The 18,199-nt window shown below is 43.1% G+C and overlaps 1 protein-coding gene across 1 annotated transcript in view; it reads left to right on the top strand.

Moving 5' to 3' along the window:
- Window positions 1-428: 428 nt before the first annotated feature.
- MMP11 (matrix metallopeptidase 11) overlaps window positions 429-18,199 on the top strand; it is a 37,682-nt gene continuing 19,911 nt past the window's right edge. The window contains exon 1 of the mRNA XM_075832175.1: window positions 429-692. Within this exon, the coding sequence (XP_075688290.1) occupies window positions 603-692 (90 nt within the window). The 5' untranslated portion in view covers window positions 429-602. The remainder of the gene's footprint in view (window positions 693-18,199) is intronic.

The following is an 18,199-nucleotide window of genomic DNA, read 5'->3' as shown; positions in this document are numbered from 1 at the left end:
GTAGTTTCCAATAGATTGATAGTAAATACAGTAGGGTCCACAAACCGATATCTAATGGGCAGCTTTAGGTAACACAAAGTGACAACTCAACAACTAGGAATATTTTTGGACACATTTGCTAATGACTATTCCTTTGTGTTTATTATGTTTCTTAAGTCCTCACATTACATAGACACACTACAGTGTAAACTTACAGCCCTTAGACTTCTTTTTTTCTTCGTTTTTTTGTTTATGGGAATGAGATTAACCGTCTCCCTCCTCCTCTCCAAATGAACCCCTCTCCTTAGTCAACCCCTCTGTGTCTCTCTCTCTCTCTCTCTCTCTCTCTCTGTCTCTCCTTCCCAAACATTTAGCACGTGATGCTGTTCAGATGTGTCACTTCAGGCCATAAAAGTGAAGAGAGAGAACAAAAGGCACAGAGGAGTATAAATCCCCAGCAGGGATCTCTGCTCACTGACACAGGCACCGGTCAGCTCCTCCACACATACACATAGAGGAGAGAAAAAACAGAAAGAGGAAAAGAAAGACAAAGAAAGAACAAAGAGTTTGCTGCACATACAGTAGCACTGCTTCTATCAGGCAACCTGTGCCCTACTCTGAGGATGAATCTCCTCATGATCCTACCTGCCCTGTGCCTACTAGGGGCACAAACGGCAACTTTACCTCAAAGGAACTCTAAGGAGAAAAGCCAGGTGAGTTACAGACATAGAAGTTATTTTCACGTCTGTTTTTATATAATTCTGTAATTTTTCCCTTGGTGTGTATCTGAGGGAATGCATTGGCACATCTAAGTTCTGTAGGATGAGTTGATACATGGTGCTATGTGCTGAGACAGCAGTTTATTTGCATGAGTTGTCCTCCTCTTGTACTTCGGTCAGGCAGCATTTATGTTCTTTATTATTAAATGCACCGCTTGTATCTTGTTTATAGCGGATGTTTTGGGATATCCTATTGCATTTTACATATTATGTCCAACGTCTTGACCAGACTGCAAATATAATATTAGTACTATCTGTGTATGGCATTGCCTTAGGTGCACCTCACAGTTGTACTGACAAATTGGCAAATTTGTGGCATAAATATAGTAGCAGCATGTACTTTGGTCATACATAGTACAGTTAGATACTCTACGGATGTGCCAATAGGGACCAATAGCTGTTTGGTATGCTAGGGCTGCTCCGCTGGGATTTCCCTCTTAAATTTCATGCCACATTGCAGAAAAAAATAATAATAGAAATGTGTAAGTTTGTCCTGCACATGTTTCCACCTGGGAGGAATGTGCTGCAGGCCTCTATGCGTGTAGGTGATGATTTTCTGACTGGATGAGTGTGACAGCCACAGGAGGACTCTGGCAGACCCTGTTTGTATAAGGGATGCCGCGTTTCTGTACTGTCAGCTGCCTGGGATTTGGAATCTGCAGGCTGGCGCTTTTTTATCCATCAGCACTAAGCACAGTGTATGTAATGACAGCTTTTCGCATGTACAGAAACCAGCGTTTCAGCTGTAAACCCTTATGCCATCGTGGGGATTTAAACTGATGAAAATGTAGGGAAAGAATTTATCCAATTCCCTCATTCAGCAAGCCAGCTGGTATGATATATGAACCTATACATAAAGAATAAATAAGATTATTTTACGCTCACATCTTTGTTATATTACATTGTCTCACAAAGTGGTTGTGTACGCCAAGGTTTTGTCTAGGACATAGAACAGCATCTTTTTTTTGCATATGAAGTCCAGTAAGTAAAGAAGTAGCATTAGGAGGAGCCACAACACAAACTGATTTAATGGGCTGGACTCCTTGCCAGAACAAAGGGAATAGTTCTCTGCTAAAGTTTAAAAGAGTGGTACCCAAGACCGCTCTGTCACCGCCTGCAAGTCCTCCACACGGACATCTAGAAAGTAGAACACCCGTTGACAATGCGGTGGCAGCTACAGGAGCCAATGCAGAACTTGCCCAGATGGACTCGGCGTTCTTGTTCAGTTATTTCCGATCTTTTGAAATGTTTATCCTTTGTATAAACAGGATTTGAAAACATTGCACAGAGTAAATGTTCAGTGCAGAGGAAAAGAAAGGCAAAGGGTGATAGAGGAAGGACATAGAGTTACATAAAAATTGTTATATGACTTTTTTTTGGTCTGGTAATGAATAAAAGAGTTAAATCCCAAATTCGAGATATGCGATGTTGAATAGTGTAATGTTGTTGTGGTTACAGTTTATGTAGCACTGACTCACTGGACTCTGGACAGATGTTATGTTGACAAAACCAATGTTTATAGCAGACTGTGTATTCCTTAGGAGCAAACTGGTCATTGATATATTTACCAGGGATGAATTAGGGTTTGTCCACACGTAGCGGAAGTGCTGTGTATTTTCCGTTCGAAATTGATGACGAAGAATACAGTAGCTGCAAAGTGGGTGAGATGTAACAAAAATCTCCGGTGCGCAACCTCCGGTGCGTTTTTTGTTTTTTTGTACCGTATTCATGTCAATTCCTGCTGCAGAAAGTGGACTGAATTGATGCGTTTTTCAGAGGAGAGGTCACCATCTCCCAGCATTTAGAAAAACGTCGCAAATCTGCACCATTTTCTGCAGTAAAAAACACAGGAAATTGTGCGTTTTTTTCACAGCAGAATTTCTGCTAGTTTCTGCGGAATTGCTGCAGAAATTTTCTGCAGCAATTCGGTTACGTGTGGACAAGCCCTAAGGCTTTATAAAGGGCAGTGTGTATGGTAGATTAAAGTGTTAAATGATTGCTTATTTATGTGTTTATTAAAAGTCACCCATAGAGAATATTTTCTCTTGGAATTAATAAAATCTTTTCTAAATGTAAGTTTATGAGTCATTCCCTTCTGTCACATTGTTGAAAATTCTGTGCATCAGTTTCTTAAGTATAGCTGTATCTCATGGGAAAGATGAGTAACAACCAATATGGTGCCCATTACAGCTCATTTAGGAGTTGTCCGCTAGTTTTCTCTGACTCATGAGTGTCCAGGACTATCAAGTGTCCTAGATCTGGCTGGAGTTTAGGTGCTTTTCTGCTATCCTTGGTGTATTTACTCCTGCCCTGCCTAGTCCTGAAGTACCAACATCTGGCACAGTGCAGGAGAGTTCTTTCTTAGCCATGGAACGAAATGGGGGGGAGGGGGGGAGTAAATGGTGGCTGCTTTGTGGTGTGTGGGTTGTGTGACAGGGGAATGAAGGGATTACTTATCTGGCAAAGTATCACTCTCTCTGGGCACTATTTGGGCACCGTTTGGCTATATGTGGGCATAGTATGGCACTATGTTGGCACTGCCTGGCAAAGTATGGTATTATGAGCACTGCAGGGGCACAGTATAGCACTATGTGCATACTTTATGGCTATGTGGACAAAGCTTGGCACTCTGGGCACTGTTCGGCACCATGTGGGTACTGCGTTATATAAACATCACTTGGGACTGTGTGGGCAATATTTGGGACTATGTGGTCACAAGATAGCTGTATATAGGCAAAGTAGTATGCACTACGTGTCAGGGTTATGTATCATGGGGTGACCTTTCATCCCAGGAGACTGCTGCAGTCTGTGATTGGCTGCAGCAGCGGTCACATGGGATGAAACGTCATCCCAGGAGGCCAGCCGATGTTATACAGGCGGGCCTCCTGGGGTGACGTTTTATCCCATGTGACCGCTGCTGCAGCCAATCGCAGATTGGCTGCAGCCTGTGATTGGCTGCAGTGGTCACATGGGATGAAACGTCATCCCAGGAGGCAGGACTGGAGGAAGAAACACAGACTTCTGGGTAAGTATAAGATAATTTTTTTCTGAGTTGCGTTTCTTGCAGCGGAATCGCTGTGATTTCACCGCAATAAACGCAACAACTGCTATTTGTTGCAGGTTTTACCTCCCATTGAATTTAATGGGGAAAACCTATAACAAATAAGCAGCGTTTACCCAAATACATTTGACGTGCTGCAAAATAAAATTCTGCACCGCATGTCAATTTCTGAGCGTTTTTTCGGCTCACTATTTACCCAGTGTATGTATGAGATTTGTTCTATCTGATTCACTTTGCTGCTACTATATTATGCTGTGGATTTTCAGCAAAAATTCAGTTGCGACTCCATACATAAGCTCCTTGTGAAAGTCGCAAACAAGTGCCGATCAACGAGCTGTCCCGTTGATCAGCGCTCATTTTTGCGAGCAATATTGGCCGGTGTAAAATGACCCTAAAAGCCCTTTTACACATGCCAATTATCGGGCAAAAGAAGATTCATATGAATGCTCGTTCCCGATCATTGCCCTTATGCACAGCATAGCCACAAATTGTATGTAGACAGGCTAAAGGCCAAGTTCACACTTTTGATTTATCTGTTTTTTCTGCTGTATATTTGCTATGTATATATTCCTGTTTATTTGCAGCCTACAAATGTTACATTAATGTGAATGAGATCTTTACAAATCTCACTAACACTTTGCAATTGAAAGCTGAATAGAAAACTGAAAATTTCTAAAACTTTAGCATTTTCTATCAGATTTCAAAGGTAAAAAATGCAGCATAAATCCACGTGAAAAGTACAACTCTGTTTTCTAATGGAAGCAGTTTTAAGGACATTTTCTGAAACTGCCTTTTTAAAGAATATTACAGCCGCTGGCCATGGCAAAACTATAACAAAACCCTATGTGTAATCTGCAGCCTTGAGGTTTATTTTTGGAGTGGTTATGGTGAAGCTTTGGGTTACATCACGGTATAAAGTGTGAATATAGCCTAATAGTTCTGGACATGCAGTTAAAGGCTATGTAAATGTTTGAAAGTATTTTGTTTTGTTTTGAATAAAAAAATGTTTGTTAATAAACTTTGTAGATAAATGTTTTACTTTTTAAGATACAGCTGCTTTGTATTCTGAATACAGAGCAGCTGTATCTTTTGCTAAATCCTGTTCCCGCCAGGTCCGCGGGACTGACGGGTTCAATGCCAGTGTGTCCTGCGTGTCTCTGACATGCAGGATCCACCTGTAATCTATCACATCTAAGTTCATAATTTAGATGTGATAGATTACAGGTGGATCCTGACTGCTGTCACTGAACCCGACAGATCCGCGGGACTGATGGATTCAGTGAAAAGCGCTAGATACAGCTGCTCTGTATAGATAATACGGAGCAGCTGTATCTTAAAAAGTAGAAATCATTTTTAATAAAATGTATTTACAATGTTTATTAACACACACTAATACACTTTTTTTTTAAAAAACAAAACACTTTCAAACATTTACATAGCCTTTAAAGCACACAAAACGAAAAGTTTAATTATACATATATTGAAAATCTGTTAATACAATGCTTTACTTATCCCGCCATACACCTTAGTTAGCCATCACTGACACCTACTGCATGTGAGCCCAGCATGGATGCCTATTGTCATAGAAGCAGTGTATATCTCCAGGGGAAACCATGAATCAGGCATAGTAAAATCCCGATCCTTCCATTGTAGTTTATGGGATATGGGAGTTGTTTCTGTAACTCCTATAGCCTCGTGCATGTACTGCCACCTCTTCTCTGCAGTGCCGACCAGGGGACCTCCATTCTCCCGATAGGTGGTAAGCTAAGAATTGGAACCTCCACCTCTCAGATATTTACAACATATACTGTCCTTATGCCATAAATATCTAAAGTGGGAATACCCCTTTATGTTTTATTGCGGCCCTGTGGTACAATCTGACAATGTGGCCCTCGGGCAAGAAAAGGTTGTGCACCCCTGATTTAAAGCCCATCTCACAAATAGGATACTTGTTAATAAGAAAAACATGACCATCTGTGCTGGAAATCGCTCCAAAATACAGCAGTAACTGTTTAAGTGTTTCCTAAATATCCGTACCACTTACATAGTCTTTTCAGATAACTCCTGCTTTCACTGCAGCTGGCCATAGATCTGCACATAGTTTGGCTGATAGAACCTGCCGTAATGATACTCTTGACATTTATATGTAATCATTTATTTGAAACCATTTATATATCCTACAATTGTCAATAAAATTATTAAGAAGTTTAGATAACTATTCTGTAGAGCTGTCGATTATTGTTATAATCTAATTTATAATCTGACATAAATTTGGGTAATCCATGATCCAGCACCAAGTACCTATCCCTGGCAGCCAGTACCAGGGGTGTTGCTAATGCCCAGAAATATGCTGCAGCAGCTGAATTTGACTGGCAATACAGGATTGCCACAGAATCACGAAGATACTGTGTTGTCACCAGCCTGCCATGCCTGCTTTGCTTAAGCAGCAGACCAAATAGTATGGCTGAATTTAGGGAGAATTAATTGCATTGTAATCTCTGCGGTTCTCATTGCACTTAAAGGTCATATCATCAATAAGATGGCAGCCTAGTGGCTGAGACCTAGGCTGGCCATACACATTAGATATATGACGGTCGAACGCTTGTTCAGCCGACAGCATTTCCTCCTGACCCCCCTCATGTATTCTAAATGGGGAGAGGGAAGGAATTCGCTGCTATACACATGTGGTGGTGGCTTATCTCCCCTGAAAACCAAAGGGAAATCTCCCCTGAAGACTATGTTGAAATCCAACTGCCCGATTCTTCTCTCAACCAACATCTGCAGTTGGAAAGCCCCAATACACGTTATATGGTTGTCAGGTTTGACTGACAATAATCTAATGTGTACGGCCACCTTTATTATTATATTGGAGACTGGCCCACTGTAGCATCTTCTGATATACTGGTAGGCTGGGTTGAAACCTAATATATAGCAATGCATTTACAAAGAATATACAAACTTTGTGAAGATGTTGCTCTTGGTTTGATTTAAACCCAGTAGCCCAGCCTAACATTCCTATGTATAATGATATTTTATATCACACTGGATAGAATCCTATTTAATCTAAGGCAGGCCATGTACGTCAGACAATTGAAGACGGTATACAGTGACAATCTGCTGTGTGTGGGGACAGCCCAACTGTTCCCCAAAGTGTCTGCATTTGGGAGAATAAAAAATTGGACACTTAAGGCCCTTTTACACGGGCCAATGATCGGGCAAAGAGCGTTCATATCAATGCTCCTTCCCGGTCATTGCCCTGTGTAATCAGGGCAACAATCAGACGATGAACGAGCAAATGCTCGTTCATTGGCTGATTTGTATCAGCACAAATTATTATCGTTGTCGGCAGCACTTCTACCTGTGTAAACTGGGAGATGTGCTGCCGACAAAATGGAAATGCATGGGGACGAGTGATCGTAGGAACGATCGCTCGACCCTAATTATAGCTCCTTGTGAAAGGAGCAAACGAGTGCCGATCAATGAGCCGGTATAAAAGGACCCTTAAAAGCCCTTTACGTGGCCAATTATCGGGCAAAAGAGCGTTCATATGAGTGCTCGTTTCTGATCAGTGCCCTGTGTAAACAGGGCAATGATCAGCCGATGAACGAGCAAACCCATCATTAAATATTATCATTGTCGGCAGCACATCTCCCTGTGTAAACAGGGAGATGTGCTGCCCACATGATGGAAATGCTCGTACCCATACATTACTGATAATAATCCTGTCTCGTTGATCGTTGCTCATTAACACGACCCATCTCGGGCCAGGTAAGAGGACCATTGCCCAGTCCTCTGTAGATAAGCAGACCCCTGGTGATGGAAGCCGTTTTGTCCACCCTAACCTAAGGCAATAAGCATGCTTGGTTTGGCTGGGGAATAGAGAGAGACAGTTAATCATTTTGCTGGATTGAAGGATACTGTGATCTATGTTGCGCACACTGATTTATGTGACCAAGAGACGCGGAGCCCTGAAGAACTCTGGGGCAGTCTGTTATTCATCCTGTCTCGCTTTTGTAGATGGAAGGTTAATTAGCCCATATCTGTCTCCAGGTGACTTTGAATTTGAGTCACTGATATCTTCAGACACTAAGTGTTGATGTCACAGAAGGAGGGAGAAGTTAGTCAAGAGCTTAGAGTGTTTAATGGTCTGAATCCTGAGGCAAAATTAAAACCTCCAGGTCAAATAGTACAAACACAGACTGTTTACCATTGTCAAGCTGTAAACTCCAGAGAATAGGATGAGAAATCAGGCGTGACAAAACCATTCATTCACAAATGGCAATATCCATACAGAAATGTGTTTGCCTTCCGGTGAAGAATCAAAACTAGTAACAGTGCAACTTAAGTGTAAAGCTTCTCATGTTACACAGGCAAATCTTCAATTTCTATCTGGGCATTGAATGACTACAGTCTATGTTCCCCAACAGTATTTAAGGTCGCTGCTGGGTTTTATTGTCTGGGAAAAGATCAATGCCATTTAATTGTGTAGTAAGTTTGAAGGTGCTTTGGGATTGATGTAGAGGCAGAGAGTGATTTTTTAATAAAAGAGCAACAGCTTGTAAGGGAATGGTACGGCTCCTTTAAAGAGGCTCTGTCACCAGATTATCAAATCCATATCTCCTATTGAAGGTGATCGGCGCTGCAATGTAGATAACAGCAAAGTTGTTGTTTTTTTTTAAAAACTATCATTTTTGCCCAAGTTATGAGCAATTTTATATTTATGCAAATGAGCTTTTCAATGGACAACTGGGCACGTTTTCTCGTTTTACCAACTGGGCGTGTATTGTGTTTTTACCAACTGGGCGTTGAGTATAGAAGTGTATGATGCTGACAAATCAGCGTCATACACTTCTCATCGTTCCCACCCAGCTTCTTTCACTGCAGACACACAGCGTGACGTCACCCACAGGTCCTTCAACCTTGGCGTCGGACAGAGAAGATACATGGGCTGCAGCCGTCCGAGAAGGTAATATGCTCGTCTCTAGGGAGTTTGCTATGCTTACCTGACACGGTGATGCTGCTGCAGATTCAACTGTACGCCTGGAGCTGTGGTGTCTTCTCTCTTCCAACGCCAAGGTTGAAGGACCTGTGGGTGACCTCATCGTTCCCAGCCAGCTACTTTCACTTCAGACACACAGCGTGACGTGTACCTATCCTGTGTGTCTTCCCTTCTTTGTCCATCTGCCCTCTTCCTTCTGTGCCCCGTGCCACCATGCTCCATGATGTGACAGGAGACATCAGCAGTGTCTGCATGGTACAAGGGAGCATTAGCTCCCATGCCGGCTGAACATTCGGTTACCATGACTGAGAAGCCGGGTGTGCAGAGAAGGAGAAGGAGGTGATGTACAGTGGGGAGCTGTGTGAGAACGCAGGAATGGTTGTATGTCAAGGGGAGGGTAGGTAGCGTCAGGGGATATTAGGGGCGGGATCCACCTATTATTTATCACAAGATAGCCGTCAGTCCCGCTGACCTGACGAATTCCGGTGGGAGCGCAAGATACAGCTTCTATGTATCAAGGATACTTAGAAGCTATATCTCAAAAAGAAAAAGTAATTTCTCATAAAAATCAGTTAAAAAGTTGCCTAAAACACCATGATACATTGTTTTTTTTCTTTAAAAAAAAAAAGTGTTCAAAGGTTTACATAGCCTTTAAAGAGGCTCTGTCACCAGATTTTGCAGCCCCTATCTGCTATTGCAGCAGATAGGCGCTGCAATGTAGATTACAGTAACGTTTTTATTTTTAAAAAACGAGCATTTTTGGCCAAGTTATGACCATTTTCGTATTTATGCAAATGAGGCTTGCAAAAGTACAACTGGGCGTGTTGAAAAGTAAAAGTACAACTGGGCGTGTATTATGTGCGTACATCGGGGCGTGTTTACTACTTTTACTAGCTGGGCGCTCTGATGAGAAGTATCATCCACTTCTCTTCACAACGCCCAGCTTCTGGCAGTGCAGCACTGTGACGTCACTCACAGGTCCTGCATCGTGTCGGCACCAGAGGCTACAGATGATTCTGCAGCAGCATCGGCGTTTGCAGGTAAGTCGATGTAGCTACTTACCTGCAAATGCTGATGCTGCTGCAGAATCAAGTGTAGCCTCTGGTGCCGACACGATGCAGGACCTGTGAGTGACGTCACAGTGCTGCACTGCCAGAAGCTGGGCGTTGTGAAGAGAAGTGGATGACACTTCTATACACAACGCCCAGCTAGTAAAAGTAGTAAACACGCCCCGATGTACGCACATAATACACGCCCAGTTGTACTTTTACTTTTCAACACGCCCAGTTGTACTTTTGCAAGCCTCATTTGCATAAATACGAAAATGGTCATAACTTGGCCAAAAATGCTCGTTTTTTTAAAATAAAAACATTACTCTTATCTACATTGCAGTGCCGATCTGCTGCAATAGCAGATAGGGGTTGCAAAATCTGGTGACAGAGCCTCTTTAAGTGAGAAGAAGGCGGAAGGCCCCGGTGTGCTGCGTAGACCATGTCCGCGTAAAAGTGTAGAAAAGCTTGGCTGCAGGTGTCAGTAGTAGTAGTGCCTGAGACTGTATCCTGAGAAAAAGGAAGGAGTGAAGCGTCCAAGTGGAGTGAAATGTGCTCCAAAAAAGATGAGCGGCATTACCCGCTTGCGTGAGCAGCAGTACCTGCTGAAGGTGAATAATAGGCCTGGAAATAACTCCCAATATTAGTCGGCAGCCAAGTGAGAAACCCAGACCTGCACGACAGCAGTGGGCAGAGAGAGAGAGAGAGAGAGTAATAGTTGCTGCCCTAAAGAGAAGTGGACATTGTGACCCATAGCTGCACCTGGGAGCTTAAATCCCCAAACCCGGTTTGAGGACTACTCTAGTTGTCGTGCCACTTGTTCAAATAAAATCTGTTGAGAGTGCAACCCTCTTTGATTCATTAGGAACTACCCGTAAAAAGCTCATGTTTATAAACAGTATATGTGGCAAAAGGTTCTGTTATACCAGCATTCATAGTTCAAGTGATTGCAGTAGCTGAATATTAACCACATTCTTGGTTATACAGCTCCTATGCAGATGTATGTGTCTCCATAGTTACAGACTGCAAACAAACTATGTGTAGTCTGATCCTGCAGTTATGTGTTAGGCCTCGTGCACACTTACGTCACCGTTTTCACGACCGCTTTTGACGGTTCCGTGAACCCGTTTTAGCGGCCGTGTGGTTTCCGTGTGCACTCCCATGTGCACTCCGTGTTTCCGTTTCCGTGCGCCGAGCATGGTACTGTCCAGGGTGACAGTACCATGCTCGGCGCGCAGAAAATAAAATTTTAATGTAATAACATTTTTTTTAAAAAAATAAGTTCATACTTACATTCCTCCTGTCCGGTCTCCAGCGATGACGTTCAATCCATGTCGCCGCTGCGGCCAATCACAGGCTGCCGCGGCCGCTGCGGCCAATCACAGGCTGCCGCGTCACAAAAGAAGGTCGGACTAGAGGAAGAAGAGGGACTCGTCACCAAGACAACGTCCGGGTACGTATGAAATGCTTTTTATTTTATTTTTAATCAGCAGCCTTTTTTCTCTATCAGTTATTGATAGAGACAAGCGGCTGCCGATTAGTGTAATATTTTTCTAATGTTTTTCTGCCCGCCCGGCGGTTGCTAGGCAACGGCTCCGTCACACACGGACGGCACACGGATGCCTTCCGTGTGCCTTCAGTTTTTTTGACGGCCCCATTGACTTGCATGGGCCTCACGGTCACGGAATCCTGGACCAAAGTAGGACATGCTCTACTTTGGATCGGAAAGGAGCAACGGACCGTCAAAAAAACTGAAGTGTGCATGGCCCCATTGAAATGAATGGGTCAGGGTGCTATCAGTGACAAAAACTGATAGCACTCTGAAGGAAAAAACTGAAGTGTGCATGAGGCCTTACTCCCTTCCACTGTCTGTAGGTTAGCAAGATGGAATAGTTTAACACATGACCACAGAATCCAACTATACAGGGTTTCTTAATAGTCTATAACTATGGAGACAAAACAGTGACATTTTTGTCAAGAGTTTTATTTATTTTATTTCAATTATGTTAGAGCAATACAAAAAACGGTAACAAAAATACACATAACCTTTAACCAAAATTAATTGATAATTATATGGCATGCTGGATAATAGGCATGCATTTCTGTTTCAGACTTAAGCTGCCCATACACATTAATGTCAGCAGATCCTGCCATGTTTTGGTGGCCCACCTGATGTGTATAGTGGCCTTGCAAATTTTACCTAACAGAAGATCTCAAAAGAAATTAGCATTAGGCATGTAAAATTTCAACATGCGCAATCCTATGTTCTGCTGGGAGACTGTCTCTCCATTATTGAATAATTTTAAAGGAGTTGGGGGAGATAATTGTCGGTCGAAGGAGTCTTAAGTTGACAGCTATATGATGTGTGGCCAACTTTAAAGTAATAGGGGAGATTGCTGTGCATTGTACATTAGGGATTCTGCATCAACACTGTATTTGACTTACAATAAGGAAGCCTAAAGGTGATTCTCATGGGTATTCTTGTCATTAATCTTGTCTTTAGACGGACTACACAGGTACTGACATGCACAACTAAACATAACTGCTTCTGTATACATATCACATAGCTAAGTACTTTTTGCCTTACAGCTGACCTCTTGAAGGGCAGCATATTACAGGGACAGGTTCGCTATACTATTAGTCCAAATGGCACAAAAGATATTGCGCAGTTAGGCTAATAGAGCCTAACAAAGGATACAGTGGACACATAGTTATGAGTCCACTATATTCATGTGGGGATCACTGTCCCCGCATCCCCCCACCCCTCTCACCAGTGACTGATAGCCCCTAGGTAAACGTGCATATAAACGGCAGCCATCAGTCACTGCAAAAAAATTGACAGCTTTTATTCAGTTTGCAATTTTATATATACAGTATACAGTAAACTCGACTAACCGCTACAGGTGGCCAGGTGTTTTATCATTTAGCCCTGTTTCAGGAGATTTGACCTTTTGTATCAGAAAAACTGAGCTCCAACATATACAGTACTTTGCAAAAGCTTTAGGCAGTTGTGAAAAAATGCTGCAAAGTAAGAATGCTTTCAAAAATAGAAGAGTTAATAGTTTTTTAAAATTAATTAACAAAATACAATGCAAATATACAGAAGAGACATTTAAATCAATATTTGGTGTGACCACCCTTTGCCTTCAAAATCGCATCAATTCTTCTAGGTACACTTACACACAGTATTTGAAGGATTTCAAAGGTTTTTGCCAGTTCTGAGCTGATAGCACTGCTAGAGATCTTCTGAATTTGAAGGGAAGTAAGCATGATGTGTCTTTTATCTGCTGCACTTAGTTTCCTTGACCAACCACTGCGTCTATGGTCCTCAACGTTGTTCATTTCTTTGTGCCTTTTTAAAAGCGCTTGAACAGCACATCTTGAAACCCCAGTCTGCTTTAAAATCTTTGCCTGGTATAGACCTTGCTAATGCAGTATAACTACCTTGTGTCTTGTTGCTGTGCTCAGTCTTGCCATGGTGGACCTGTGGCATGAAACTCTTCCACAACCTCACCTTTAACATTAGTGCTGTGGTGTGGGTGGGCTGAAAGGAGAGGAGTTATAGAGAGGCCGTCTCTGGAGCAGTTGGTGAGGTGCCGGTGTCTTATCCTGCCAACTACGTGGTGATGTGATTTGTGTGGCCCCATATGTTTCCCCTGTTAATGAGTGTCTGTGTGTGTCCTGCATGTGTGTCCTTTCTGTGTTTAAAGAAGACCTCCAGTGGAAACACAACTTTCCATGTCTGCATTCACCAACCTGACTGTATACCACCCTCTGCACTTCTTTTATGTATATTGTACTTATTAAACTGCTGCCATGATTCTTAGATTTTGCCAGCTTTCTCTTCCTCTTTGCTTTGCTATCATGATGCTTCAGCACACCATCACATGACTAGCTAAAGACCATACCATTTCTGCACGCTGGGTGACACTGATTATCATTCTCACTATATTCTCCTAAATAAGCTGAGAAACCATAAGTATAGAGACAGGGAGGCTACACTATATTCTTTACATTATACCTGTGTGACAGGAATCTGTTTAAGTACCAGTGGTAGCTGATGATAGAAGTTTCTGCCCCCCACCCTGTGCAAAACTAGTGTGGTACAGGAACTGCTGAAGCCTGTGATCGGTGACACATAGATCTCCATAGAATCAAGTAGAGAAAGCGTGTCACCGAGCCTGATTCACACTGCTGCTAAGCAACCATCCCCGTCTGATATATAGAGATAGAAGCAGCAAGAAAAACTACAGCTGAGAGACTGACACATGGAATACCATAATGGTACACATGGGAAAGTTTAGTTTTGGTCGGCGTGTCCCTATAAAATTAGTGGTGTAGTGTGGGCAGACTGAAAAGGAGTTCTAGGTAGGCGGTCTCTGAAACCATTGGCAGTTGGTGAGGTGCCATTTTGAGTGAAAAGGAGCTCCTGGTAACACAGTGAGGGAGGAATTCTTGAGTGAAATTGGCTTTTCCCTGGCAGCACCATTGATTTCTGGCTCCCTTTAGTGTGTGGGAATCCCTGAGTCCGTGACAACAAGATATAGAGACAGATTGTGCTGCAGCTGCATAGGAGACATGCCCTATTTGTAAGCCCCACCAACAGGGAGGACATCTGTCTTGTGACTAGTAACAACTGAGGGGATCTGGGCAAAAGGTAGTGGCTAGCCATCGCAAGGAGCCATCGCACCATATTCTGCCAAGATAGTGGGTGGCCCCAGAGTGACCCACAGAAGCACAAACGGAAGGAGAGCAAGAGTGATGTGCTCCAACATTGTACATAGATTGAGGTGGGACTCCCAGTAGATTGACTTTCCTAACCTCAGTTGTATACAACTTCAGTTCAAGTGCTTGAAAGTGTTTATAAGGCTACGTTCACATCTGCGTCAGGGTTCCTTCCAACATTCCGTCTGAGCTTTCCGTCATTTTCACGGGATGAATACCGTAGTCAACTACGCTATTGATTCTGTTAAAACAAAGGAACCCTTGCACAGCTGAGACAAACGGAAACCATTGGCACCAGATCCGTTACCATTGAAATCAACAGTGATGGAAACTGAATACTTCGGAACGGAGCCCTGACGCAGATGTGAACGCAGCCTTAGTTGTCAAATAAACCAAATGTTGAAGCAGTCTCGTGTCGATATCTGTATTAAAAGCGGCCCCTGTAATATTTGCCTTAGTCTGCAGGATAAGAACGGGTGGAAAAATAACACCATACCAACTGCCACTCGCTCCAGAGACTGTCTCCCCATAACTCCTTCTCTTTCAGTCCGCCCACACCGCAGCACTAATTTTACAGTCCGGCATTGATAGACTAGGGGCACACAAATCCCATCTCCACAGACAGCAGGAACACAGGGAACATATAAAATTGATATACGTCATATCCCCCTTACATACATGTAACATGCTCCCAGAATTGCTACTTTATGAAATGGCAATAAGGGGTGGGGGAAAAAACGCAACAAACCCTACACATTGTGTGTTTTTCAAATAAAAAAAATCTGAAGATTTCTAAAAATTTGATTGACTTGCATGTTACATCTGCAATAACAAAACACATTGGACCATTCTTCTGTTTATATATGACCATCGCTGACATTTCAGTCATTACAAAAGAATTTGGTATAGATATGACTATGCTGTAAGAAGACACAAACTTCAGCTTTATAATAAGCTACCCCAAGGTTTATTCTTAATACCCTCTTTTGTAGATATCTAGCCGCTGCTCTGGTACTTTAAGCCGACTGTCTCTTTTTAGATTGTAAGTATTTCAAATAGCATCTCTAAATATTATGTTTAGGAAGGATTAAAATATTCAGATATTTACAATACACGCCTTTTTTTTTTTTTTCTAAGAGGAGGATATACTAGGGGTGCAGTTTAAAGCATTATAGGTTATTACAGGTCAATGTATTTTCATGAGGTATAAGATTACTATAAAAATACAAACCTTCATGAATTTATTTTCTGGCACAGATACAATTATTATTACAATATATCTCTTTTTCCAGGCAGTCTTTAGACAATGTATCTGACTGGTCTGAGGTGGATTTTAACCCCTTCAGGACTGAGCCTGTTTTGGCCTTGAGGACTAAGCCGATTTTTTCAAATCTGACATGTCACTTTATGTGGTAATAACTTGGGAATGCTCTTAACTGTCCAAGTGATTCTGAGATTGTTTTCTCATGACACATTGTACTTTATATTATTGAAAAACTTTGGTAGATAAATTCAATATTTATTTGTGAAATACACCAAAATGTTGAGAAAATGTGCAAAAATTAGCATTTTTATAAATTTAAATGTATCTGCTTTTAAAACAGATAGTAATACCACACAAAATAGTTACTAGTTTACATTTCCCATATGTCTACTTTATGTTTGCATCGTTTTTTGCATCTTTATTTTTCTACGACGTCACAAGGCTTAGAACTTTCGCAGCAATTTCTCACATTTTCAAGAAAATTTCAAAAGGCTATTTTTTCAGGGAGCAGTTCAGTTTTGAAGTGGCTTTGAGGGCCCTATATATTAGAAAGTCCCCATAAATTATATATATTATATAGTCCCCATTTTGTCCCCATATATTATATAGGCCCCATAAATTATATATATTATATAGTCCCCATATATTATATAGACCCCATATATTCGTTTACGTTTGTTTGGTACTTACAGCAGAGCAAAGCGTAATCTCGCTGTAACCTGTCATTTACAGCGTGATCTCGCGAGATGACGCTTGCTCTGCTGTAAGTACCACAGAAACGTTAACGAAGTGTCGGGATTGTGAATAGACATCCCGTCCTGGCTGGAAGGAATGTCTATTCATGGTCTAAACACTTCAGTAACGTAAATCTGTCAGTATAAGACAGCACATAGTGAACAACGCAGTTTCTGAGTAGCTTTTTGTCAGCCCCCCGAAAATCTCCTCTGTGCAGCCATTCCCCCTTCCCTTTTAATAGGCGCTCTCTCCTGTGAGCAACCCCCCACAAACTGGTGTTTAGTAGCCGCTCTCTCCTGTGGGCACCCCACTACATGCTGGTGTTTAGTAGTCGCTCTCTCTTGTGAGCAGCCCCCCACAAGCTGGTGTTTAGTATCCGATCTCCCCTGTGAGCACCTCCTTACAAGCTGGTATTTAGTAGCTGCTCTCTCCTGTGAGCACCCCCCTAAAAGCTGGTGATTAGTAGCCACTCTCTTCTGTGAGCATCCCCCCACAGACTGGTGTTTAGTAGCTACTCCTCTCCTGTGAGCACCCACCCACAGGTTGGTGTAAAGTAGCCACTCTCTCCTGTGAGCACCCCCCCCCCCCCACTCTCTTCTGTGAGCATCCCCCCACAAGCTGGTGTTTAGTAGCCACACTTTCCTGTGAGCACCCCCCTACAAGCTGATGTTCAGTAGCCACTCTCTCCTGTGAGATCCCCCTTACAATCTGGTGTTTAGTAGCCGCTCCTCTCCTGTGAGCAGCCCCCACAGGCTGGTGTTTAGTAGCCACTCCACTCCGGTGAGCACCCATCCACAGGTTGGTGTAAAGTAGCCACTCTCTCCTGTGAGCACCCCCCCCCCCCCACACACACAAGTTGGTGTTTAGTAGCCACTCTCTTCTGTAAGCATCCCCCCACAAGCTGGTGTTTAGTAGCCGCTCTTTCCTGTGAGCACCCCCCTACAAGCTGATGTTCAGTAGCCGCTGTCTCCTGTGAGATCCCCCTTACAAGCTTGTGTTTAGTAGCCGCTCTCTCCTGTGGGCAGTCCCTTACAAGCTGGCTGTTTAGTAGCCGCTCTCTCCTGTGAGCAGCCCCCAGAAGCTGGTGTTTAGTAGCCGATCTCCCCTGTGAGCACCCCCTTTCAAGCTGTTGTTTAGTAGCTGCTCTCTCCTGTGAGCACCCCCCTAAAAGCTGGTGATTAGTAGCCACTCTCTCCTGAGAGCAGCCCCCTACAAGCTGGTGTTTAGTAGCCGCTCTCTCCTGTGAGCAGCCCCCTACAAGCTGGTGTTTAGTAGACACTCTCTCCTGTGAGCAGGCCCCCACAAGCTGGTGTTTAGTAGCCCCTCCTCTTCTGTGAGCAGCCCCCTACAAGCTGGTGTTTAGTAGCCGCTCTCTCCTGTGAGCACCCCCCTACAAGCTGATGGTCAGTAGCCGCTCTCTCCTGTGAGATCCCCCTTACAAGCTGGTGTTTAGTAGCTGCTCTCTCCTGTGGGCAGCCCCTTACAAGCTGGCTGTTTAGTAGCCACTCTCTCCTGTGAGCAGCCCCCCAGAAGCTGGTGTTTAGTAGCCGATCTCCCCTGTGAGCACCCCCTTTCAAGCTGTTGTTTAGTAGCTGCTCTCTCCTGTGA

The sequence above is a fragment of the Rhinoderma darwinii genome, chromosome 1 (assembly GCF_050947455.1).
Source record: "Rhinoderma darwinii isolate aRhiDar2 chromosome 1, aRhiDar2.hap1, whole genome shotgun sequence".
Lineage (NCBI taxonomy): Eukaryota > Metazoa > Chordata > Amphibia > Anura > Rhinodermatidae > Rhinoderma > Rhinoderma darwinii.
Note: the sequence above shows the minus strand (reverse complement) of the source record. Positions and strands in the feature narration are given on the sequence as shown.